Genomic DNA, 20,412 nt, shown 5'->3' on the forward strand with positions numbered 1-20,412 from the left:
GTTTCTTGGCAATTGGGAAAGTCAGTCAACGCCTCCTTCCTCCTCCCCCCTACTCATGTTCCTTTGCGGGGGCTCCTGGGGACACTGCTGGGACTGGAGCAGAGCGGGCTGCCCCACACCGTGTTACATCTCACCAGGGCAGTGATGAAGACCCAGCATAATGCTGGAGCTTATGGCACCAAAACTTATCTGTGTGACTTGAGAAAGGTGTGTTGATGGGTTACAGCAATTACCACAGGTTCGTGCTAGTATCAGAGAACGTTCTTCCTTGGGAAGCAGGACACCTGTACCTAGCAGCAGCAGAGCACCTGGACTTGAAATATCTTTTTGTCTCTGCAAAGACTGTATTAGCTTTGGAAATATTTTCTTCACCTCTAATTATACTTCTACCTCTACACTTACATGGTCCCGACAATAGATAAATCTTGGATGTGAACACTACTCACAACCCAGAACATTCAATAGCGCTGACCCCCATAACATTAATAGTGATTGCCAGCTCTGACTCAAGACACAACTTTGGTACTTCTTTGCTGCAATCTGATTTTTCAGAGGCAAAGAATGAGGATGTACTAGCATCACTAAAAAAGCACATCCAGTACTAAAAGCAGACTTCTAATTACACCATTAAAGGGTATTGCTATTTGCAGATCACAGAAAAGCCTCTAATGGGATACAGAGTACCAAAGTAGGAAAGGAAACGAGCAATTAAGCTAACTTACATTGAACAGAAACCCCACTGTCAGAGCTAAAGACAGTTTAATTTTCCTCCTTAGTTTTCCAAAGTTGCACACAAGAAATGGGGGGAAAAGTACAGATCACAGCTTATAAAGGCCTTCACAGTAACTTGGTGAAAAGAGCTGTGAATCTATTAATTAATTAATCACAAAACTGGCTGTACTTTACCTCATGCATTAAGTTGGTATGTGGAAAAGCTGCCTGATTATAGTCCTGAAAGAATGAAAACCAGCACGGCAGCACAGGTGTCTGAACTCACCTACGTTCAGTTATTTCCCGGGAAGTACTTTTCCTTTATTACCTCAAATCACAACATTTGCCCTTTTCAGCCTTTGGGTATGAAAAATAGGTTAAGCCTTCTTCCTAACACGTAAGAATGATTAGACAAAGAAAATGAAACTGGCAACTTAGCCATTAAGTGTTCTGTGAATGTGTCTTGTGTAAAAATACTTAAGATTGATGTGAAATGAAGGGTTAGATGGAGACACAATGAGATAGTTACTCTACAGTAACGAAATCTCCTTTTGACTTAGCTGAATGCACAATTCAAGGACCAGTTCCTGCAGAGGAACAGATCTCTTTGTGCATAACCATCTTTGACAAAGACAAGGGTGGTTTTGGGACATTCTTTAGTTACCTTTTCAATCTTCTCCAGCCATTCTTTGTTGGATGCAAGTTCTGCCATAAATGCCTGATGCTTCAGCCATTTGCTGTGCAGGTTCCTTGCCTCATCATAGGACATATCCTGGGCTGTAAGCATCTTTTCATTGATCCAGAGTGAGAGCTGAAAAGGAAGATACACAGGTGTTCAGGACATTTGCAGTGGGGAATAATGCAAAGTATCCAAATGCCTCTGGACTGAGGATACAGAGATGCCCACTACAGAAGAGCTGCATGGGATTCAGAGACTGCTTTTATTCAGGATTCAGTCAAGGATCCAACCCTTTAACAGTTAAATAACATCTCCATCATATAAATAACCTCAAACCCAAACAGAAAGGAATCAACTCCATCATGAGCAAAATCAAACGGGTCTCATGCAGCTCAACAGGAAGAGAAACGGACGTGTCCTGCTTTTTGGTCACAATGTACTTTCGCGCTGTTTTTCCCTTGCAACATTACGCAATGCACTTGCTACTCAGGACGGGACTTGAATGTCATCACCACACCCCTGTGGAGCCTTGTGGGTTTCCTCAGGACATTGCACAAGTACACACTAATGGAGTGGCATGCACAAGTCACTCTCCAGAATTAAGCAGAGCCCTAAGGTAAATCTTTCAGGGAAACACTGAGAGAGAAATTCTGTAGTTCTATCTGTATTAAAAGCCTTAAGAATAAAGATGGTTTGGGACCATTCATTCTCACCATATTTGTACCTTTTCCCTACAGTCTTTTCTCTATAGAGATTACATAAACACTTGAATTCATTTATTTGTCCAGTCTCCAGCAAGGTTTTTGGTACTCGAGATACCCCTTTTCTCATTACCTAAAATCCAAGACTGATTGTGTTCTGATTTTATTCAAATACAAAGACACTGAGAACAATTCCCAGATCAACACTGGAGAAAAATCAATACTTTAAAAATACTTTATTTGCCAAGGGCAAACGGAATGTGAAAACGATCATAGCAGCCAGTACCAGATTTCCTCCTCCTAGGCTTAGTCTGACTGCTTTATCTGTTCCCTAGGTGTGGATGAAAAAAAACCACTATCAGTAATGTTTACAGAACTTGCAAAAAGATTGGTTTACTGCATATTTAAAGTTGCCTGCCAAAGAGGAAAATGTCAAAACAAATCTAAGCTTTTTTCCTAGAATGCCACTTGGGTGATACACGCTGTCTTGCTGAGGAAGCACTCTGACAAAAGGAATAACAGAGCACAGGCCAGACCTGCCAATTCACCACTGCGTATTCGGGATGCAGGACAACAAATTCATTCAGGATTCACAAGCCATTTTTAAATTGTCCCTTAAAGATATTGTGAAGTTCCACAAAAAGGGAAAATCAAAGCAATTTAAAAACAAGTCAGAGAAACTCATCTGATTTTGCTATCAAGTCTGAATAGAAAAATGCTCCCATTAATGGAGACCTCTGTAGGCATCTAAGGCGACAGTTCTACAGGCTGCTGCGCTACTTAACAATCAAAGGCTATATCAAGGATTACTATACAATGTGAAATAAGTGTGTTTATTCTTGCCTTTCTGGGGAAAAGTACAGCTGCTTCAGTCTGAAAACTGCAGTGCTTGTCTTTTATTGTTTGCTTTTACCCAGCCACAGCATTAAGTCTTCCGAGGATTTAAAAGTGGTTCCCAAAGAAAGGTAGCATCATCTGTACTAACAGATGGGGTCACTGAGACACAGTCGGTGGTACACAGCCAGTGACTGTCAGGATAAAACCCTCATTTCTGACCTTCAGAATGTTGTTATATTCCTTCTGATAAGACAGAAGTGCAAATGAAGCATTTTAGGGGTGACTATTAAAATCTGGTTTTTGAAATCACTATAGTCACTGGAAGTTGGTATCTTCAGGGCAGAAATAGATTTAAAAAGATAATACAATAATTTGCTAAAACAGTGCCTCACATTGGCATTTTTGGTATTTGTTTGTCCAGGAAACCATGAGTCAGTTGTTAATGCCAGCAGAGCTAGACTTTTAGGTTTCATCCCATCTCCTGCACCCACACTACAAAATTTTGTTTCTGCCATCAGCTCCCAGAAAACCTGCAATGAAAAGCAGACCTAGCTAAGAGAAATGCAGAGACACAACTCTCATAAGACCGCCAGAGGAATAAGAGAAGGCAGAAGAGCACCGACTGCTGGTGTGCTTCCCAGACACTGCAAATGCCTGGGCTGACGCAGCCTCTCTCTCTGCTGAAGGTTCACAGACGTCTGTGGTCCATGAGAAGACCTGCTGGCACACTCACTGAGCAGACAGAAAGCTTCTGACATGCAGCCTACCCAAATGTGTTTCCTCTGGCGTCCCCAGGGAAATTAGCCCAGACAGTGCTGGGGCTTCGAAGCTCTTACAGGAAGATCAGCTTTAATCTCCTCCAAGGTGAGCTGTAGAAGAGCAAGATGTCCCAGAAGACTAAACGGCAAAATTTATCTAATTCCCCCTCTTCTCTGAATTTCTTGTTGTCACTCTGTTTCATTCACTCTGCTAATTTAACACATTCATATTTATGAATGTAAGAGAGAGACAAAAAAAACAATACCTCAGGATTAACTTGTGCCAGTGTATCCGACTACTAACACAACAATCTGCCATAGCTCCCTTCGCCTGTGACCCAGAGGAAAGATTTATCAGTGCTGAGCTGTTGTTATGAGCATTATCCTGCCACCTCCTCGAGTGCCACTGACCCTGCTCACTGCCTCGCTTGTGAGTCAGAGGAGGAAGGAGAGAGGGGCAGGAGGTCACATTTACAGCAAGGCTTTGGCCCAGAGGGACTGGAGGTGGCTGCCCTGGGGAAGGAACACACTGCAGAAAACACTTTCCTCTCCCCACATTACAGAACCTCCCTAATGCAGCGGGCAGGAATGCTGAAGATCACTGCCTGCTGAAACAGAGACTGGTTCAGATCTGCCTGCTAACAACTCCCGGCCTCCTGGCCAAAGGACATGGAAGAACGAAGGGCGAGGTATTCCCTTGGCTCCCTTCCACCTCCGCAGGGCAGTGGTGCTCCTGTAAGTGCTGGGAGGGAGCAGCTCCACAGAGCTGGCAGCCCCGTTTGAAGCGACACACTCCCTCCGGCCCAACGTAGGTATCAGTGGGCACTTTGTAACCCCTCCAGCACCAATTCTAAGTCTCATTACGGCTGTTCTCTCAGAAAACAACCATTCAATTATCATCAAGACTAATGTCCGCTCAGAAAGGATTGGAAAAATTTATAACGTTTTGAAATTGTTAGTTCTGTCTTTGAAATGCTCAGAGGAGACATCCGTGCTTTAGTGGCTGGAGAGAAACAATTGAGAGAAAAGGCATTCAGGCGGCCAGACACTAGAGCTTTTATGCTTTCCTTTTTCTTTCAGTGACATTGGGGAAAAAAACAGATCCTAGGGAAGAACACAACCACACTGACACACAAGCTAGAAGAGCTCCAAGAGCCGGAGGGATTTTTGTATTAGAAATGTTACAGAGGAAGGAAGAAGCTGCTGCTAATGACAGCAGAATTTTTGCTCATCTGTCATGTTTTTACTACCAAGGAAGGAGCGTTTAAGCCAAGTTCATGGCTAGCTTACGCAATGCAGGAAGACAGACTGCATCTAGGCAACCAAGCAGTAAACAACATTTGCCCAGTTTATGAGCATCGTTTTGCTTCTTTCTTCTATGAAATCCCAACTGTGGTGCAAGTCCATTTAGACGCACTGCAGCAACTTCCAGTTTCCTGTAGCTGGCTAAAACGTACAGCTAATGCAGCAGCAACTCTTGAAATTAAAAGCACTTTTCTCACAGTCACCTTTCTTTGCAGCCTTTAGGCATGGATAGCTAGCTTTTAATGCACATCACAGGCAAGGCCTGTGCCATCTTTAGTATCTGTTACTACTTCATGAAATAACCTGAAAATTATTCACTTAATTCCTCATGCTAGGAACAAGAATTTTCTTAATTTTATTTAAAATATCGCCTTCAATGTCAAGAGTCCAAATAAGCCATTAGAAAATCTGGGTAGGATTTCTTTCTTTTTAAATGTCAGAGTACTTAATTTTAAGCACATGCAAACTATCAGGAAAATAATATGTTAAAATTTATCACATTTAATCCTGCTCCCCTCTTTTTCCTAAGCTGCTATTCTTCTGACTAATACTTTGGAGAAACCACTTAAACAACTCTCCTGTACCAGGCCACAAACATGTATGCAGCCTTAGACAAAATTCTTACTGTAAGAGTTCAGTGCTAATCCCACCAGATTCAGCATGATCAATTTATACCACAGCACAAAGTCTTCACTGCTTTTGGCAATCTTTCCTGTCTTTTGCTTAGAGGATGAAAGGAAAAATTCAGTTCAACCAACAAACAGATTAATTTTTGCAGGGTTCTGGGTGTTTGCTTATTGTTTTGTTCATTTTTGTTTGGTTGTTTTGGTGTTTTTTTTGAATTGTTTACTCAACACTAAATACCACTGGATGACTTGATTGCAAAATATCAAGTATCCCAGTCATTATAATACGGGGGGGAGGGGGGGGGGAAGGATGCTTGTCTATAGGATGCAGCTTTTAGTGATAAAAGTGAAAGGATGTAATTTACCTCTTGACAATCCTGAAGAAACTTTTGAAGATCCCTGTTATCTTTCAGTCTCATCAGAAGTTCACTGGCTGCTTCACGGTTCTTCCTGTGTCTAGTCAAAAAAATAACAGCAGAGAAAAAAAATGAAATAGGCATTTCATGCAAAACCAATTTTTTCATTTCTGTTGCCCCTCTGGGATACATGTTTTGAGTAATTATGTGGTGTGTCTTTTACTGCTTTTCAAATGAAGAGCATGTTTGAAGCTCAGATGTGCATGTGTTATTTAGTGCGCTTACTTAGGTTCAGCACGCATTTGTTTTTGTGACCAGTCAAATACACAGGGAAAATTTTGAAGTCAGCATGGTTTCACAAGTATTACGTACAGAATTTGGAGCACTAATTGGAAGACCGCAGGGAATTTCAGTCTGTTTGCCAAAAAGCATAAGAAAACCATCTTCAAAACTGCAACAATTAGATCTCAGGTTACGTAGCCCTTGCAAAGTGTGCACTTGCTGTAATGTTCTCCATAATATACCTTCCCTGTGGCTCAGCACCTCCTGCTAGCCAACAAAGCTATAGTCGTTTATATAACCTTCCAAACGCTGTATTTAACAAACTCATGTGACACACTTGTGTACTTCAGCAAACAGAAGCTCTATTCGCCTTGGAATGTATTTCTCAGAGCATTTAAGAGTAACCTTAGCACAGAGGAAAACCAAAGGTTAGTCAAAAAGCCCTATTTTTAATTCCTAATTGTTTGCCCCTTGAAGCATGAGTTGTGCTGGCAGCCCCACAGGTCTTGGTGGGTTCTTCAGATGGACATGGTGCCTGACGAGCCGATTCCCGAGGTATCGCCGAACATGTTTTTGACTGACACTTAATTTGGAATAGTAATCCCTGTCATTCTGTACTTCCGTTATTTATGAGGCGATTTAGACGGAGAAGGCAGAGTAAAGAAGATGATTTCTGTTTATTGCTCACTGTGTAAGATTTGTTCATATTTTGTTGTGCATGGTCTTATTGCTGGACTATGTAATAGACTAAGATAAATAAGGATAGAGAGTTGGAGATTATTTTATAGGGTGGCAATTTATAAGATGATCTCAGCACATAATTCCAATAGCTGAATAAATCCCTGTTAGTGGAAGTCTCCAGACACTCACGATATTCTCGAAAGCTATAAATTACATGTTGATGACAACTGGCTTAACGTACCACTTTTCCTGATCTAAAAATTACCAGAGCAAGCTCTCTGGAAGAGTTTAGTGACTTCAGAAACACAAAGAATACCTGTGTTTCCTGGGTGTTAAATAAAAGCAAAAGGTCTGTAAGGCAGAGGAATAGGAGAGGACCTTTTAAACGGCTACACATTGCTCCCTTTGTTGTCTCAACAGCTTTCTCTGAATAACCATGCAGGCAGCAACTATAAAGCTGTAGGTAAAAAACAACTGAGTTACAGATCAGATGGCAGGGAAGACACACATAACCGTCAAAGGAAGAGGCTGGAGTCCAAGCCCAGGTAATTTTGATGTTTTGGCAGGTGTTACCTGAGAGAGTGCAAAGCAGAGGACACACAAATTGTGCCTTAGGAAAAGCCTCTGTAATGTAGCTAACAGCGGTGAGTTTGATTCCACTCTTTTGTGGCTCACATATATATGTCTGGGCAAATACAGTGCATTACTCAGGTTGCTAAATTGAAGCAAGAAATTGTTTGGGTGATTCTATCATGATGATTTAGTGTCACGATGATTTAATAGATTTAAGGGTAGATTACATTCTAGACTCATGTATTCTGGAGAGGACACAAGTTGTGCAATTAAAAGGAAAATTTTCATGACATTGATTTGAATACAGTTAAGAATGAACAGACAAGTTCTTATGTTGAGAAACCTGGAGTTTAAAAATCTAGCAAATTATCTCCACACAGTGTTGGAAATACCGACTTTAAGAACTCTGAAGGGAAAATACGCAGGAACATCACACAGATGATGATACAGCTGTGTTTTTTTTTCTTCAGTATAACAAATATGATCGTTGGTGCTCAGAGTTATTTAACACTAAAAGGTTGTTTGGTTGTCCAAAATGACCTGGAGTGAGACTGCAAGATGAGAAATCTCTAAAGAACAGGGCTGAACTGTAACAAGGCTTAAACTGGACACTTGAGGACGTGGTTTTAACATACTGAGGATGGAATATATCCCTGCTGGAACAGGCAGGAATTCCTGTACTTTCATCACAGAATTGGTGTTATTTTTGAATTGGAATAAATGGCCTTAAGAAGTCATTTAGTCTGTTCTTCCTACCCAGACTGGCTATATCCAAACATTATAAATTCCTTGTCCATGTTCCCCCAAATTGTTCTTTAAGAGCTCCAATGACAGATTCTAGAATTTTCTTATTCCAGCGCATAACTACCCTTCCCATTACAAAGCTTTTCTTACCCTCTACTACCAGTAAGTCTGAAAGGCTCTAAAGAGAATCAACAGGCAGACAGACTGCAGAACAGAACCCTTTCAAGTACCACTTTTTATCCAGATGCTAAAATCACATGGTGTAAAGGGCCTGGCCGCCCCATTTCCCTGGCCGCATGTGCAGAGGCCGAGCTGAGCCAGCTGGTGGGGCAGGGAGGTGGATGGACCAGCGAACAGACTGGCGGACAGACCAGACTGCAGCTGCACTGAGGGCCAAGAGCACTGGGCAGCCCTGGAGGGCGGAGAGAAGCACCAAGCCTGATGCACAGTTTTTGAACAAAGATTGCTCAACTGCTGATTGCAGTCATCCCTATTAAAATCCTACTCTTCTGAGAGGTGCGTGGCAAGGAAGGGCCAGAAACTGACTCTGCCACACTTCAGGTTATCAGTGAGTGCTCTTACTGGTTTGCTGAAATAGTTTGTGGAAGAAAATCCCACACTAGCACAGAAGGGTTTGCTCTTCAGACTCCAATTATTTAGAATGACTGCTTGAATTCACCTGCTTGTTCATGCAAGAAATTGCATGTATTACTTACATTATAGCTATGTCTAGGTCTACATTAAATAGGGACTTCCCTCTATATGCTGAAGAGGCAACCTCAAATTCCAGTGTCTAAATTAAGCTAGACCTACATGGTAAAACGATATAGGAAAGGTACCACAGTCAGTTAAAACATGGGGACATCTTCCTTCTGTGGCAACGTTATGAAGAACCTAAAATAGTCAAATGAGGTATATTCAGCATGAAGATGTGCCTGATTCAAATTAACCCAAGAGCAGAACACCAAAATTTGCCACAATGTTCCCAGGCTGTCTCTGCAGAGGTCCTTGAGAATGCTAACACCACTGAAAACTGACAACATCTCTTGTGGTTTAACTGTAAGCCTGTGGGTTTCACAACCTTGTAGAAGTAATAAATCTTACACAAAGCATGAATGCTACTGCCTGCTAAGAATGCTGAGATATATGCAAGGAAGGTCTAACTCTCTAGTTGTTCCAGCAAACAGCAGCCATTCTCCTTTCTGAACAGGCAAGAAGAAAAAAAAATATTTCAGTTCTCTGTTGAGTTAGAAAGTTGCACAAGTACAAAAGTTGATGAAAAACAGAACCAGGTAATAACTTGAGTCAGACCTGCCACTATCTTGAAGCTAAATCTCAGTTTTAGAATCAGAGAGGCCATGATGTAAGCAACTGGACCAGGGCAGTCCCCTTATGCTCCTCCAAGAGAAAATGGAGAAGAAAACACTTCCCTTCTGGATGGCAGAAACAGAAGCAGAAGTCACCAAATTAAGGACAGCTGCAGAGGGGCGACCAGCCAGGAGCCCTGCTCTCAGCAACCCTCTGGACTCAGAAACGGAAAGGGAAGGTTCTTCTTCACTGAGACCCCACCAGGGCCCCTTGGCAACAGGGCAAGCCGCAGACGTGGGCAGCTATAGAAGAGTGTCCTACCTGAGGGAGCAGTTGCAACAGGTAAAGCTGGGACCCACAGGGGCTCAGAGGTCACGCAGCAGTATAACTGCCACAGGTGTGCTGATAGCTTGCTCCATTTCCCCTTCTTTCCTTGTGATAGCTTTATTCAAACCCATCTTCTCCCTCCCTCACTCTTTCTCTAGGTCCTTTTCCCCATTTATCTTTCCCTTGCATTAGAAGATCGTGCTGAAGCTGTGCGTCCTGTCACACTGCTCCCTCAGCTTCTGCATTCTTCTCTCCTTCCTGAGCAGTCTGAACAGTGTCTGTTCAGATGTAACCATTTCAGGGCAGGGGCTGTCTGCTGCACCAATGGACAGCGGGTTCTCCTCTGCATTAGCTTGCAAGCATTACTGTAAAAAGCACCATTAACCATATGAAAAACTACAAAGAGCTCCATATAGGAAGTACGGAGCCACTGCACATATTTGAACTTGTTTGTTTTGGTCTTTTGTTATACATCCAGGTGGAGTCTGGTTGGGAGAGCATTTTTTTTGTAAAACCAAAGAGGCTTCCTTTGCTACCACTCCCACTAAACCCAGCCCTAAGGCTTTGTTCTTGAGGCTTATCAGCCTTACAGACTCAGAGAGCAATCACACGGATTTCCTGGATAGCAGTGCACCGGATGGTTTTTGCAGTGCTCTGCATAAATACTTCTGGAATTGAGGAAATGTCCTGGGAAAAAAGTGGGGTTAAAAAAACTACAGCCTCTAGAACTTGCCTGCCATTCTGAGCAGGAACTCCAGCACGTCTTGCAGCCAGGATGGCCCAGGTGGCCAGCTAATGCCACAGGGCCATGGGGAAACAGAGAAGGAGCTGTGCTGGGGAAACAGCAACCGGAGCACCTCAGCCACGGGCAGCAGCGGCCCTGCTGCAGGGCACACGCAGGATGGAAGGCTGAAGCTGTCTCCACTCTAACCACCTCAGACAGGGCTGCACAAAGAGGCTGGCTCCTTGCTACTGTTTTTTAAAATTCCAAAGTTACAGAAAGAAGACACCTAATCAGAAGGGCAGGATCAAGTCATAAGGATCAAGTCCACTTTCATAAGTGGATGTGAAAACTTGAAGTAGAGAACATATGAAGTCAGAGAGGGTAAATAAAGGAAAATAATTTTCTAGCTTTCACCTTTGGTAAGTAAGGGAAGTCAGCACAATTTGTGCTGACTAGAAATACATTTAGAACTGACCCTGTAAGCAGCATCAAAAAGCTACCAGACTGCATTTATGCACTGAATTAAACCTGATGTCCTTTAGGCCACAAAATGCTCCTACACATGGGCCACATGAGGGCAGAACTCGTCACACTAGAGATGGCAGCATTTCCAAACACTCTCTCCTTTTTTCATCCTTCTCACTGGATGCTCCTTGAGTGAGAAGCACCTCTTTGTGAAGGGTACTCCCCAGTGAAGGGCACTGACAGCCGGGACAACCAAAATGTCCACAGTGCGTAGGATTTTTGGCACTGATGCACAATGTGCTATGCCACTACAGCACACATTTGACATCCTGGCCCTCCCTGCCCCAAATTCAGTGCTTTGTGGAAATGGAGAAAGAATGAAGATGCTGACTGGATGTGCTCATTATGTTCCAGTATTGGACAAAAGGCAAACGTAAATCCTTCCTTTATCTACGAGTAACGTCTTCCATAAAACGAAACAGTTATCTTCACACAATGGGACCTGTGTGTGCCTGTACTCAGGTTCTAGTTTGCTGGGGCTGGAAACCCAGTTAAGTGAAGAAATTCAGATCCTAGATTGCTTTCATATAATCTCCTCTTTCTAGTCTTTGCAGATTCTCTTTGTGATCTAAAGAGAGTCAAGCTGGTTAGAGAGAGAATGAAAATATGAGGTACTCTTGGCGGTAGACTGTCAGAGGGCTCAGAGGTCCTCAGCAAACTCTGGGCACAGGAATATCTGCCCTTTTTTAAATCCATGAGCCACAGCTAAAGCAGGTGCATAGACAGTGCAAAATGTTTACCAAAACAGGAAAGGCACAACATTTTTTGCACTGCTTCAGACCTCAGAGATAAAGGCATCTGGCCAACTCAAAGACTGCGGGAGGATGAAAGTCTGTCAGAAGGGTGGTCAGTAACATCTGACATGAAGTTCTGTATGAGCTTACTTCTGCGTTCTGACACTCATGATTCACAAGAGCCTCGAAAGTCTCCACTATTATTCAAACCATAAGCAGAAAGAACTATAAATCATAGACATCAAAAACGAACATTTGGTTTTCAAAGAAAAAAAAACTCTTAAAGGTCTATAGCAGTCATGCCACAGCTAAAGAGACAAAGCAAAAGACTTGTTCTGAGATGAAAGACACATTTGTACCAATGCTTTCTAATCTCATTTCAGAAGGGCCAGACAACTTAGAAAATGTGATCAAAGCTGAGTGGGTGGGGTAGATACAATGCCAATTACACTCTTGAAGAGCCACATTCCTTCCTCAGGGGAAGGACAGGAATATATTATTATCATTGAATCAGCTAGGAGATAGCAAAAAAACTTAAGGCTTGTGGAACCAGGTATAGCTACTGCTACAGCTCCCAACACAATATGAACTCTGTTAATACTCCAAGAATTATAAGCAACACTCATATAGCCAAATTCTGGGTAGTGAGCTCATTACCTAGTGAGTCTCAAGAAAATGGAAGAGGTAATGTTTAATTAACATTAGCCCAGCATATTTTTGAAACATTACAGTTCCTATTTTTCCACAGGACAAAGAAAACATTCTGCAACAGATGTTTTCTAACATGTTGCTTTGCCTTTGGATTCTGATAAAAGGTCATCTCTCAAATAACAGAATTAAAACGTGGACAGCTACATTCTGTCATTATTCTGACCTTACCTGTCATCAATAGAGTCCACTTTCTCCTGGATTTTATCAGAGTTAATGTTCCCATCACTAACTAGCCTTCTGCCAGTCTCTACGACTGCATTGATCTTTTCTTCATTGGCATCCATTGTAGTCATGAAATCCTCCTGTTTTTTAATAGCAGCTTCTGCTCCTTCCAAGGTAGTGGGCATTTCTGTGTGTGCCAAAACATACTCCTGTGATTAAAACACAAATCAGAGAGAGAAAAGTATTACACTCAGGCTACGTTGCATGCTGTCAACAGATTCACCACATATGAAAACAAATGTCTCAAGAAGACTAAGAAGTAAAATTCAAAAAGCAAATTAATTTGAGTTACTTTTAAAAAATAAAAAGGTAGTTTATCTGTTTTCAGCTCTCTCTCTTCCGCAAGTGTCAGCTTGTGGAAATGAAGACAAGTAAACATTGCCCACTTACCTGGTTATTAAGAAATGCTTCTGCTTGTTTGGTATCTCTGAGAAATAGCTGGTAGGCATGAGACTGGGAGAGGAGATTTTGCCTGTTCTCCCACATTTTGTGGAGCTCATTCCATCCAGTGTCCAAAGCTTGTAGGCGCTGGCGTAAGAACATGTACTGAGCGTCAGTTTGCCCTTGAGTCACCATCTCACCCATGTCCCTCATTTTCTGATAGTCTTCCTCATAATTGTTGATTTCATTCTTAATATTCTCATGTTGAGTGAGCAGCTTCTCAGCCTCTGTCAGTGTGTTTGGCATGTCTTCAGAGGCAATTGCAGTCTGAGTTCTGGATAGCCATGACTGGAAGTCATCTAGATCTCTCAGGAACTGTTGCAGTTTGCTTGCCTCTCCAAGAGACTCTTCCCGGTTCTTCAGAGTGGTCTTCATTTCTTCCCATACATCGTTGATTTCTGCGAGCCGTGAAAGGATAGCCTGTGCCTGGTCAGGATGCTCTGATTCCAACTTTTCTGCCTCTTTTTGCAGGTCACTGAGCTTAGCTTCAATGGCTACCAGGTCACGTTCCATGCCCGTCAGCTTCCTCTGCAGGGCCATCACTCCAGCGAGATCATTACCCAGATCTTGCGTGGATTCAATCACTTTTGTCTTTTCCCTGATCCAGGACTTGGTTTCATTACATTCAAGGTGGTAATTCTGGATACTCAGGGCCGAGAGCAAAGCATCCTTCTTTCTGTCTACCAGTTCTCTGAACTGGCTCCATCTGAAATTTGTGATGAGAGAAAAGCAGAGAAATCGAGACTTGTCTACAATAAGGGAAAAGCGTATGGCAATGCTGCTGAGCGAGCAGTTACTCACATTAGCTTGTTAAGCCATGAAATAACTTAATGTATTCATGCTTTTTTCAGCCCTTTCCATATCATCAATAGTTTTAGCAAAACAATCATTAACCAAGCTATGGCATATATAAGAATATGTCAAGTATCAGCAGTACTGAGTCCTTGCAAGTATAATTTTTTCTCAAGTGAAAAATTGCTAGTTACATCTAATTTTCACACTAAATATACTCTCTCAGTGGACTTTGAAACCAAAAAGAGAGTGAGTTTACATGAAGTATTATATTGGTTTCTTTTTGTGTGTTTGTTTGTTTTAAATTAATAATAGTCACTATAGCAAGTTTCCAGCTCTCAAGTCATGGTACTGATACACTTAGGACCTGGTTGAAGTCAGTAACAAAACTTTATCTGTTAATTGAACATTTCAAAGACACAGCTCTCTTTCCTTTTGAAGAAAAATTGAAGGTAGTTGAGGGTCTACTTTGAAGATACTTGAGGTAACAGTATCAGAATATATTTAAAAACACATACAAGAAACACAAGTGACACCACTATACTTTTTTCATCCAGCGTCACATTTTTCATGAGCATGAGGCCTTCACGTACCTTGTGTTGAGTTTATCTTGCTGCGCTTTGATCTCCTTCTCACTTGGATGGCCACTGTGCATTAGCTGCCTAGCAATTTGGTTCACTACTGCAACACGAGAAGCCTGATTGTTCATTTCAGGTTCTAAGCTTTCAAATCTGGGGGAGGAAAAAAAAGATCACAAAGGCATTAGAGAATCAGAGTCATAGGCAAGTTAACAAAGGTGGCTGGTGCACAAAAACTTCCAGCCAGAATTCCCAAAACTTCCTGGTAAATCCATTCCCACCTGTGCTGGATCACTTCCAGGTCCTCCAGCTTCTCTGGAATCTGCATATTATTCAGCCACTTCTCCTTTTCATCTATCCAAAGTTCACAAGCATCTGCCTCGCTGAACATCTTATAAAGAGCAAGGGTATCCTGCAAGGCCTGTTTACGCAGCCGAGTCAGCTCAGCAACCTCCTTGTATCTTTCTTCTATTCCGGACAACCTGCCTTGCACATCTGGAGACCCGGCGTGTTCCTGCGGTAGAGCCTTTGCCTGCTCGTGAAGCGAGTCAATGGTTGGCCGGTAGCTTGCAATCTCTTCAGCAACATCCTTGTGTTTCTTGACCAAGGACTGTGTAGAATATTCATCATGACCAACATCATTGCTGGAGACAATTTTGAGGATGTCCAACATCCATGCGTCAATGTCATCAGCATCAGCCTGGAACTGGTGAAGGAGAGAGGCTTCCTCCAGACGTTTCTTCCTAATGGCAGATAACTGTTCCAAGTTAGCCCACTGCTCCCGGATATCCTTAATTCTTTCTCTGATCTTCTCAGACCCAAAATGCTCTTCCGCAATCATGTCTTCACCTTCTTTTATCGCTTGCTGGAAGTGGCCACTACGACCACTCATTTCGTCTTCAAATGCCTTATGTTTACTCAAGAGACGGACAACACTGGTTAGGTCCTTCCCATAGTCATCAGATGAAAGGATCTGTTCCTTCTCCCTGATCCAACCCTCTTCTTCAGCCATTTCCCAGAAGAATTTCCAGAGGCGCCGGGACTCCTCCAAGCGGGCCCGGCGCTCGGCTGCAAGCTGGCACAGCTCTTGGTAACAAAACTCCATGTGAGCGACGCGGTCCCTGATAACCTGCGGGTCACATGGCTTGTAACCTGTTCAGACAGAGAATGTGCATTACAACATGGACTCATTCATTTTCATCGCAACAGCTGCGGTATACCTAGAGTTCTTAATTCCTGCTTGTTCTGTCTGCAAAGTTTATGGAAGAGAATCCATAGCTAGTCTCCTGAAACAATGTGAACAATTCAGACTTCACCATCCCGTGACACAAAACAGAAAATGCTGTTCTGTGAATGAAGACAAAAAACTAAATAAATAAAAAGGGTAAGACACCCACGACTGTTTTCAGTGAAAGAAAATTCACCACCCCAGATTTATATCACAACACAAAATGAACATTATTTACCCTAGTTAATTATGCTAGTTTAGTGGAATCACTTTTAGTTAGCATAGATTGGGACAATATCAGACTTAATATAATTATTTGCTTATGTTTCATTAGAAACACAAAACCGGGAATTAATGGTGACTGCTACAAAGTTACAGCAGCTGCTGGTTAGGAGTGTGACATAGCAGACAAAACACAAGCCGCACCGAACTTCTGAACAGGCTAACTTGACAAATTAATCATTGACACAGTGAGGGAAGAAGGAAAAAATGAAGCTGGATTCTCTTATTCCGGTGCTGAACTTAACCTAACGTGCTTTGCAGAACTAATGAGGCTTACAGATAACCCCATATATAACTAAAACTAAGGAGGATGTGTTGGCTGCTAGTTACCTTCTCCATCGGTGGCAAACTTCTGTGCAGATGCATTGACCCCTCTCACTCTCTCAGCCTGAATGGCAATGTCAGCTTCCACAAGAGCGTGTTTCTGCAACAGGTCTTCGACTCCTAACAAATGTTTGCCATAGTCTTGAGACAGCAGAAGCACCTGATAAAAATGTAAAAGACAAATAAAATGGGCTCAAGGCCATATGCTATTTGTTTCTTAATGACTCCTTCATGCCTTACACTGTTCTCCTTTGTTACACCGACTAAAGTCCACAGAAACACTAGGGACATAAGAAGAGTTATTTCAACCTTAGAGAGGTATGACTGATGTGAATTTGAACCAACATTTTTCAAATCCCTGATGAAGAACCATGGAGAAATCGACCATGCTCTTTAATGATGAAAAGCCGAGTCAGCTCAGCAGGACCACTGAAAGGCACTCAGTCCAGGTCCTGTGAGCTGCCAGCGAGCTACACACATCTTTCTTTCCTCCAACAGCTTCCTTTCCTCCAACAGCTTCCAAGTTCTGCTGGCTCATGGACAAGAACAAAGTTACAATTCCTCCCCTTCCTTGGTCCCAGCAGAACAGACAGAGAAATTCCATGCTTTTAAAAGCACAGTGGTGAAAAGGTGGCTCATGTCAGTGGTGATGGAGAGAGATCATGTAATTCCCTTTCACCGAAATCTGTATCCTCACCCAAGCACTCTAACCAAAGCCTCTTGCCCTTATGAGAGAGGCACGAAGATGAAAAGTGTCTTTTTATAGAAGCGTGTCGTTTTGTAGAAGCAAGCTTGGTCCTTTTCCTTAATTGTTTTTAATCTTTATTTTAAAATATCATCATAAGGTATAAGAAATTTGTTCACTGCCCATGAATGTGGGTCTTCTGAATTTGCCAACTAAACCAGATAGGCAAAACGAATCTTAAAAAAAAAAAAAAAAAAAAAGGACATTTACACATCTCTAGAATATTTTTTCTGTGTTCTTGAATGGGCAACACCTACCTTCATCTCATCCATCCAGTCCATAATGTACAGCATTTCTTGGAAAATCTTTTGCAGGCCAAGATTCATCTCCAGCCGTTGTCTCCGTGCCCTGAGCAGCTCCAGGAGGTATTCCCACAGGCGTATAACATTGTCCTTTCTTGCAGTGATGCGTTTTATATCATGATAATTTTCAGTCTCAAGCTCCTTTGCAACTGCAACCACAGCTTGGACTCGTTCTTCGTATGCTGCAATGTCTGTTTCAATAGCCTCATGCTTCTTCGTTGCAGCCTCCACTGCGGGAAGGTCAAAGCCAAAATTATCCTGTAAAGACAGAAAAACTTCTTCAGCAATGGCTGCCGAGGAGAAAAGCCCTACTGCTCAAACTCTAAAATTATTTCTGATTGTGCAGAACACTCTCGTTAGCGATTTCAGGAGTTGGACTCGATGATCCTTGTGGGTCCTTTCCAACTTGGTATACTCTATGATTCTATGATTTCACGATCTCAAAATGCTCTGAAAACTCCTCTGATAAAATCAGAGATAATTCTGATAAAATCAGACATCATTTACTAGATTTGGTGAAACAACCATGGCGGCCATCAGGATTAGCCTAGGGTTTGGGTTTTTTGCTTGTTTGTTTTTCAAAAGCCACCTCAAATAATGATATGTTTATTATTCCTGGGCTTATTCTGTTGAATTGACCTAAATATTCAGGTAAAGAAAATCTTGACTGTGGGTAGTTATTTCCACATGAATATCTCTTGAATACAGAAAAATAGATTCCAAGAATGGGTGTGTGTGAATACATTAAAAATAGAACAGTAATATATACACATATACACTAAATGTACCTTTATACACATACAATAAATATAAATATGCATAGATTCAGTAACATAAGTGGCACAGGAGAGGAAATGTTCTCTTTACAAGAACTGTATCCTTTAATTACTCAAAGGAATCATTTTAGTCACACAGACAATTTCTGAAAGCAGCACCTGAGAAACTAGACGTTGATTTTCACTTAGCCAAGTTTCTCTCATAGCTGCCTTGCGATCAAATCTGCGTGCAAGTTGTTCCAGTTTCTCTTGTCTGATGAGCTCATTTCGCAGTGCCAGTTCTCTTTCATGTTCAGCTTTTTCCAGTCTTTCCCAGGCCTGAAGATGTGAAGAAAAAGAAAATGCATCTTCTAACTACACATTCATATAGGGTTATGATAAATCATGTGTGCTTCACATGCAATCAGTACTGAAGTCACTTCAGCCAAGTTTCTCAGAACTGGCAAATTTATTTAAATGCCAATGAATCTGGTCTATATAGGCTGGCCTTACATCTTGTCTGCTAATGTAAGGGCATGACTTAAAAATTGGTCTCAATTTATAAATTCATTTTCTGAGCAAGAGGTTTAAGTCTTGTTTATCTTGTATGCATTTTCTTGAGTTCACTTGTTATTTGCCTCCTACAAAGCTTAAGCAAACCACTTTGGCTTCAATGTGTAAGAAAGCAATTGTTTCAAAATCTTCTGAGTGCTATTCCCAAGGAAGGGATTCTATCTTTCTCCTTTAGGAGATGAGAATTAGAGATTCATGCCATCTCACCCCTAAAATCAATTTACAATTGTTCTTTATTACATCCACTTTGGAAAGGAAAACAATTACAGAATTCAGTGACTTTTGCTGCATGCAAGTCCTGTTTTTTCCCCAAAGCAAGAAGTTATTCACATGCATGGCATTAATACTACAAAAACAGAGCCTTAGAAGCATGTTGAAAGCCAGCTAATCACCTTTCAGATCTCCTTACAAACAACAAAAATACCCACAATTAAACACAAACTACCCTAGATTCTTCTAAATCCTAACAGATGTGAAATTGCCTGAAACCCGAAGTATTTTAGGCATTTGCAGGCACAGGAGCTTAACGCAAACAGGAGAGCTGTGCAGTTTACTGCTCTCTAGGACGCAGATCGAGGCCACAGACGCCCACAACAGCTGCTCTGGGAATGGCAGGCATGATCAAACACAAATGAGGAGAGCTCACAGTTTTAAGTTGTTTGTTATCCTTGAAAGAGCTTGTCAGCTCTGCTGCTGTTCTGCCAGCTGCACCAGCATAAAAAATAGCTGCATAAGCCCCAAGAGGGAACCTAGAGGATTGGTCACAGCGCTTCCTTTATTCTCCCATGCTGTGGGCCAAGGGGCTGCGAGGCAGATGAGGGCCAGCTCTGCTCCCCGCTGGGAGCCAGGGAAGGCAGAGGTGTTGCAAGGGCACCACAGCCCTGCACAACACAGGGTGTCTGCTGCTGCGCATGGCTCTGCTGAGACTCCCTCGACCTCCTGCTTGCAGGGAGCTATGCTGGGACAAATCTCCTCAAAACTAAGTAGGCAGGGCTGCAATATCTCGATATTGTTGCTATTTTCTGCTGATTAGCAATAGGTACAACCCTGTATGAGCAAGGGCTATCGGATCCATAACTGACTGCTCAGAACTACTGAGGGTGTTTCCCCGTGCAGAACAGCTTACAGATGCTGAGGCCACCCAGGGACTCGGTTCAGATTAGCGAGTCCAAGAGAAGGGAAAATATCACCCAACCTCTCCCATGCCTTACAGTCCCCCACGTCAAGGCTAGAGACAGCAGATGCGTTTCTTCCCAGTATGCTGAGACTGAAAGGAAAAAACAAAATCCTGAGTCGCATAGCAGCTGCTGGCTCAGTTTACCTTGTTAATGTCAGAGATGAGTTTGCCCTCCCTTGGCATGTATACTTTCTGATTGTTGGCTCTCATTTTGCTTTGGATGGTAAAAAGTAGCACTTCTAGGTTTCCTTTTTCTGTAAACCTAAACAAAATTTCCAAAAGAATAGTTACAATAAAGCTTTCGTTACTACTAGGTTATTACAAAGCACTTCCTTACAATACTGACATTATGAATGGAACACTCAGATAAACACCCGCATCTTGTGTGAACACTGGAAGCAGTAGAAATAG

The 20,412-nt window shown here is 42.2% G+C and overlaps 1 protein-coding gene across 7 annotated transcripts in view; it reads right to left on the bottom strand.

Moving 5' to 3' along the window:
* SPTBN1 (spectrin beta, non-erythrocytic 1) overlaps positions 1–20,412 on the bottom strand; it is a 134,773-nt gene that overhangs the window by 23,519 nt on the left and 90,842 nt on the right. For all 7 annotated transcript variants that reach the window (XM_040554231.1, XM_040554234.1, XM_040554233.1 and 4 more), the window contains 10 exons: positions 20,146–20,263; positions 18,432–18,590; positions 17,452–17,754; positions 16,456–16,609; positions 14,897–15,767; positions 14,631–14,768; positions 13,195–13,951; positions 12,751–12,953; positions 5,983–6,073; positions 1,376–1,522 (listed from right to left, as the gene is read on the bottom strand). In XM_040554231.1, coding sequence (XP_040410165.1) covers positions 1,376–1,522; positions 5,983–6,073; positions 12,751–12,953; positions 13,195–13,951; positions 14,631–14,768; positions 14,897–15,767; positions 16,456–16,609; positions 17,452–17,754; positions 18,432–18,590; positions 20,146–20,263 — 2,941 coding nt within the window. The remainder of the gene's footprint in view (positions 1–1,375; positions 1,523–5,982; positions 6,074–12,750; positions 12,954–13,194; positions 13,952–14,630; positions 14,769–14,896; positions 15,768–16,455; positions 16,610–17,451; positions 17,755–18,431; positions 18,591–20,145; positions 20,264–20,412) is intronic.

Source organism: Cygnus olor, chromosome 3, assembly GCF_009769625.2.
Source record: "Cygnus olor isolate bCygOlo1 chromosome 3, bCygOlo1.pri.v2, whole genome shotgun sequence".
NCBI lineage: Eukaryota > Metazoa > Chordata > Aves > Anseriformes > Anatidae > Cygnus > Cygnus olor.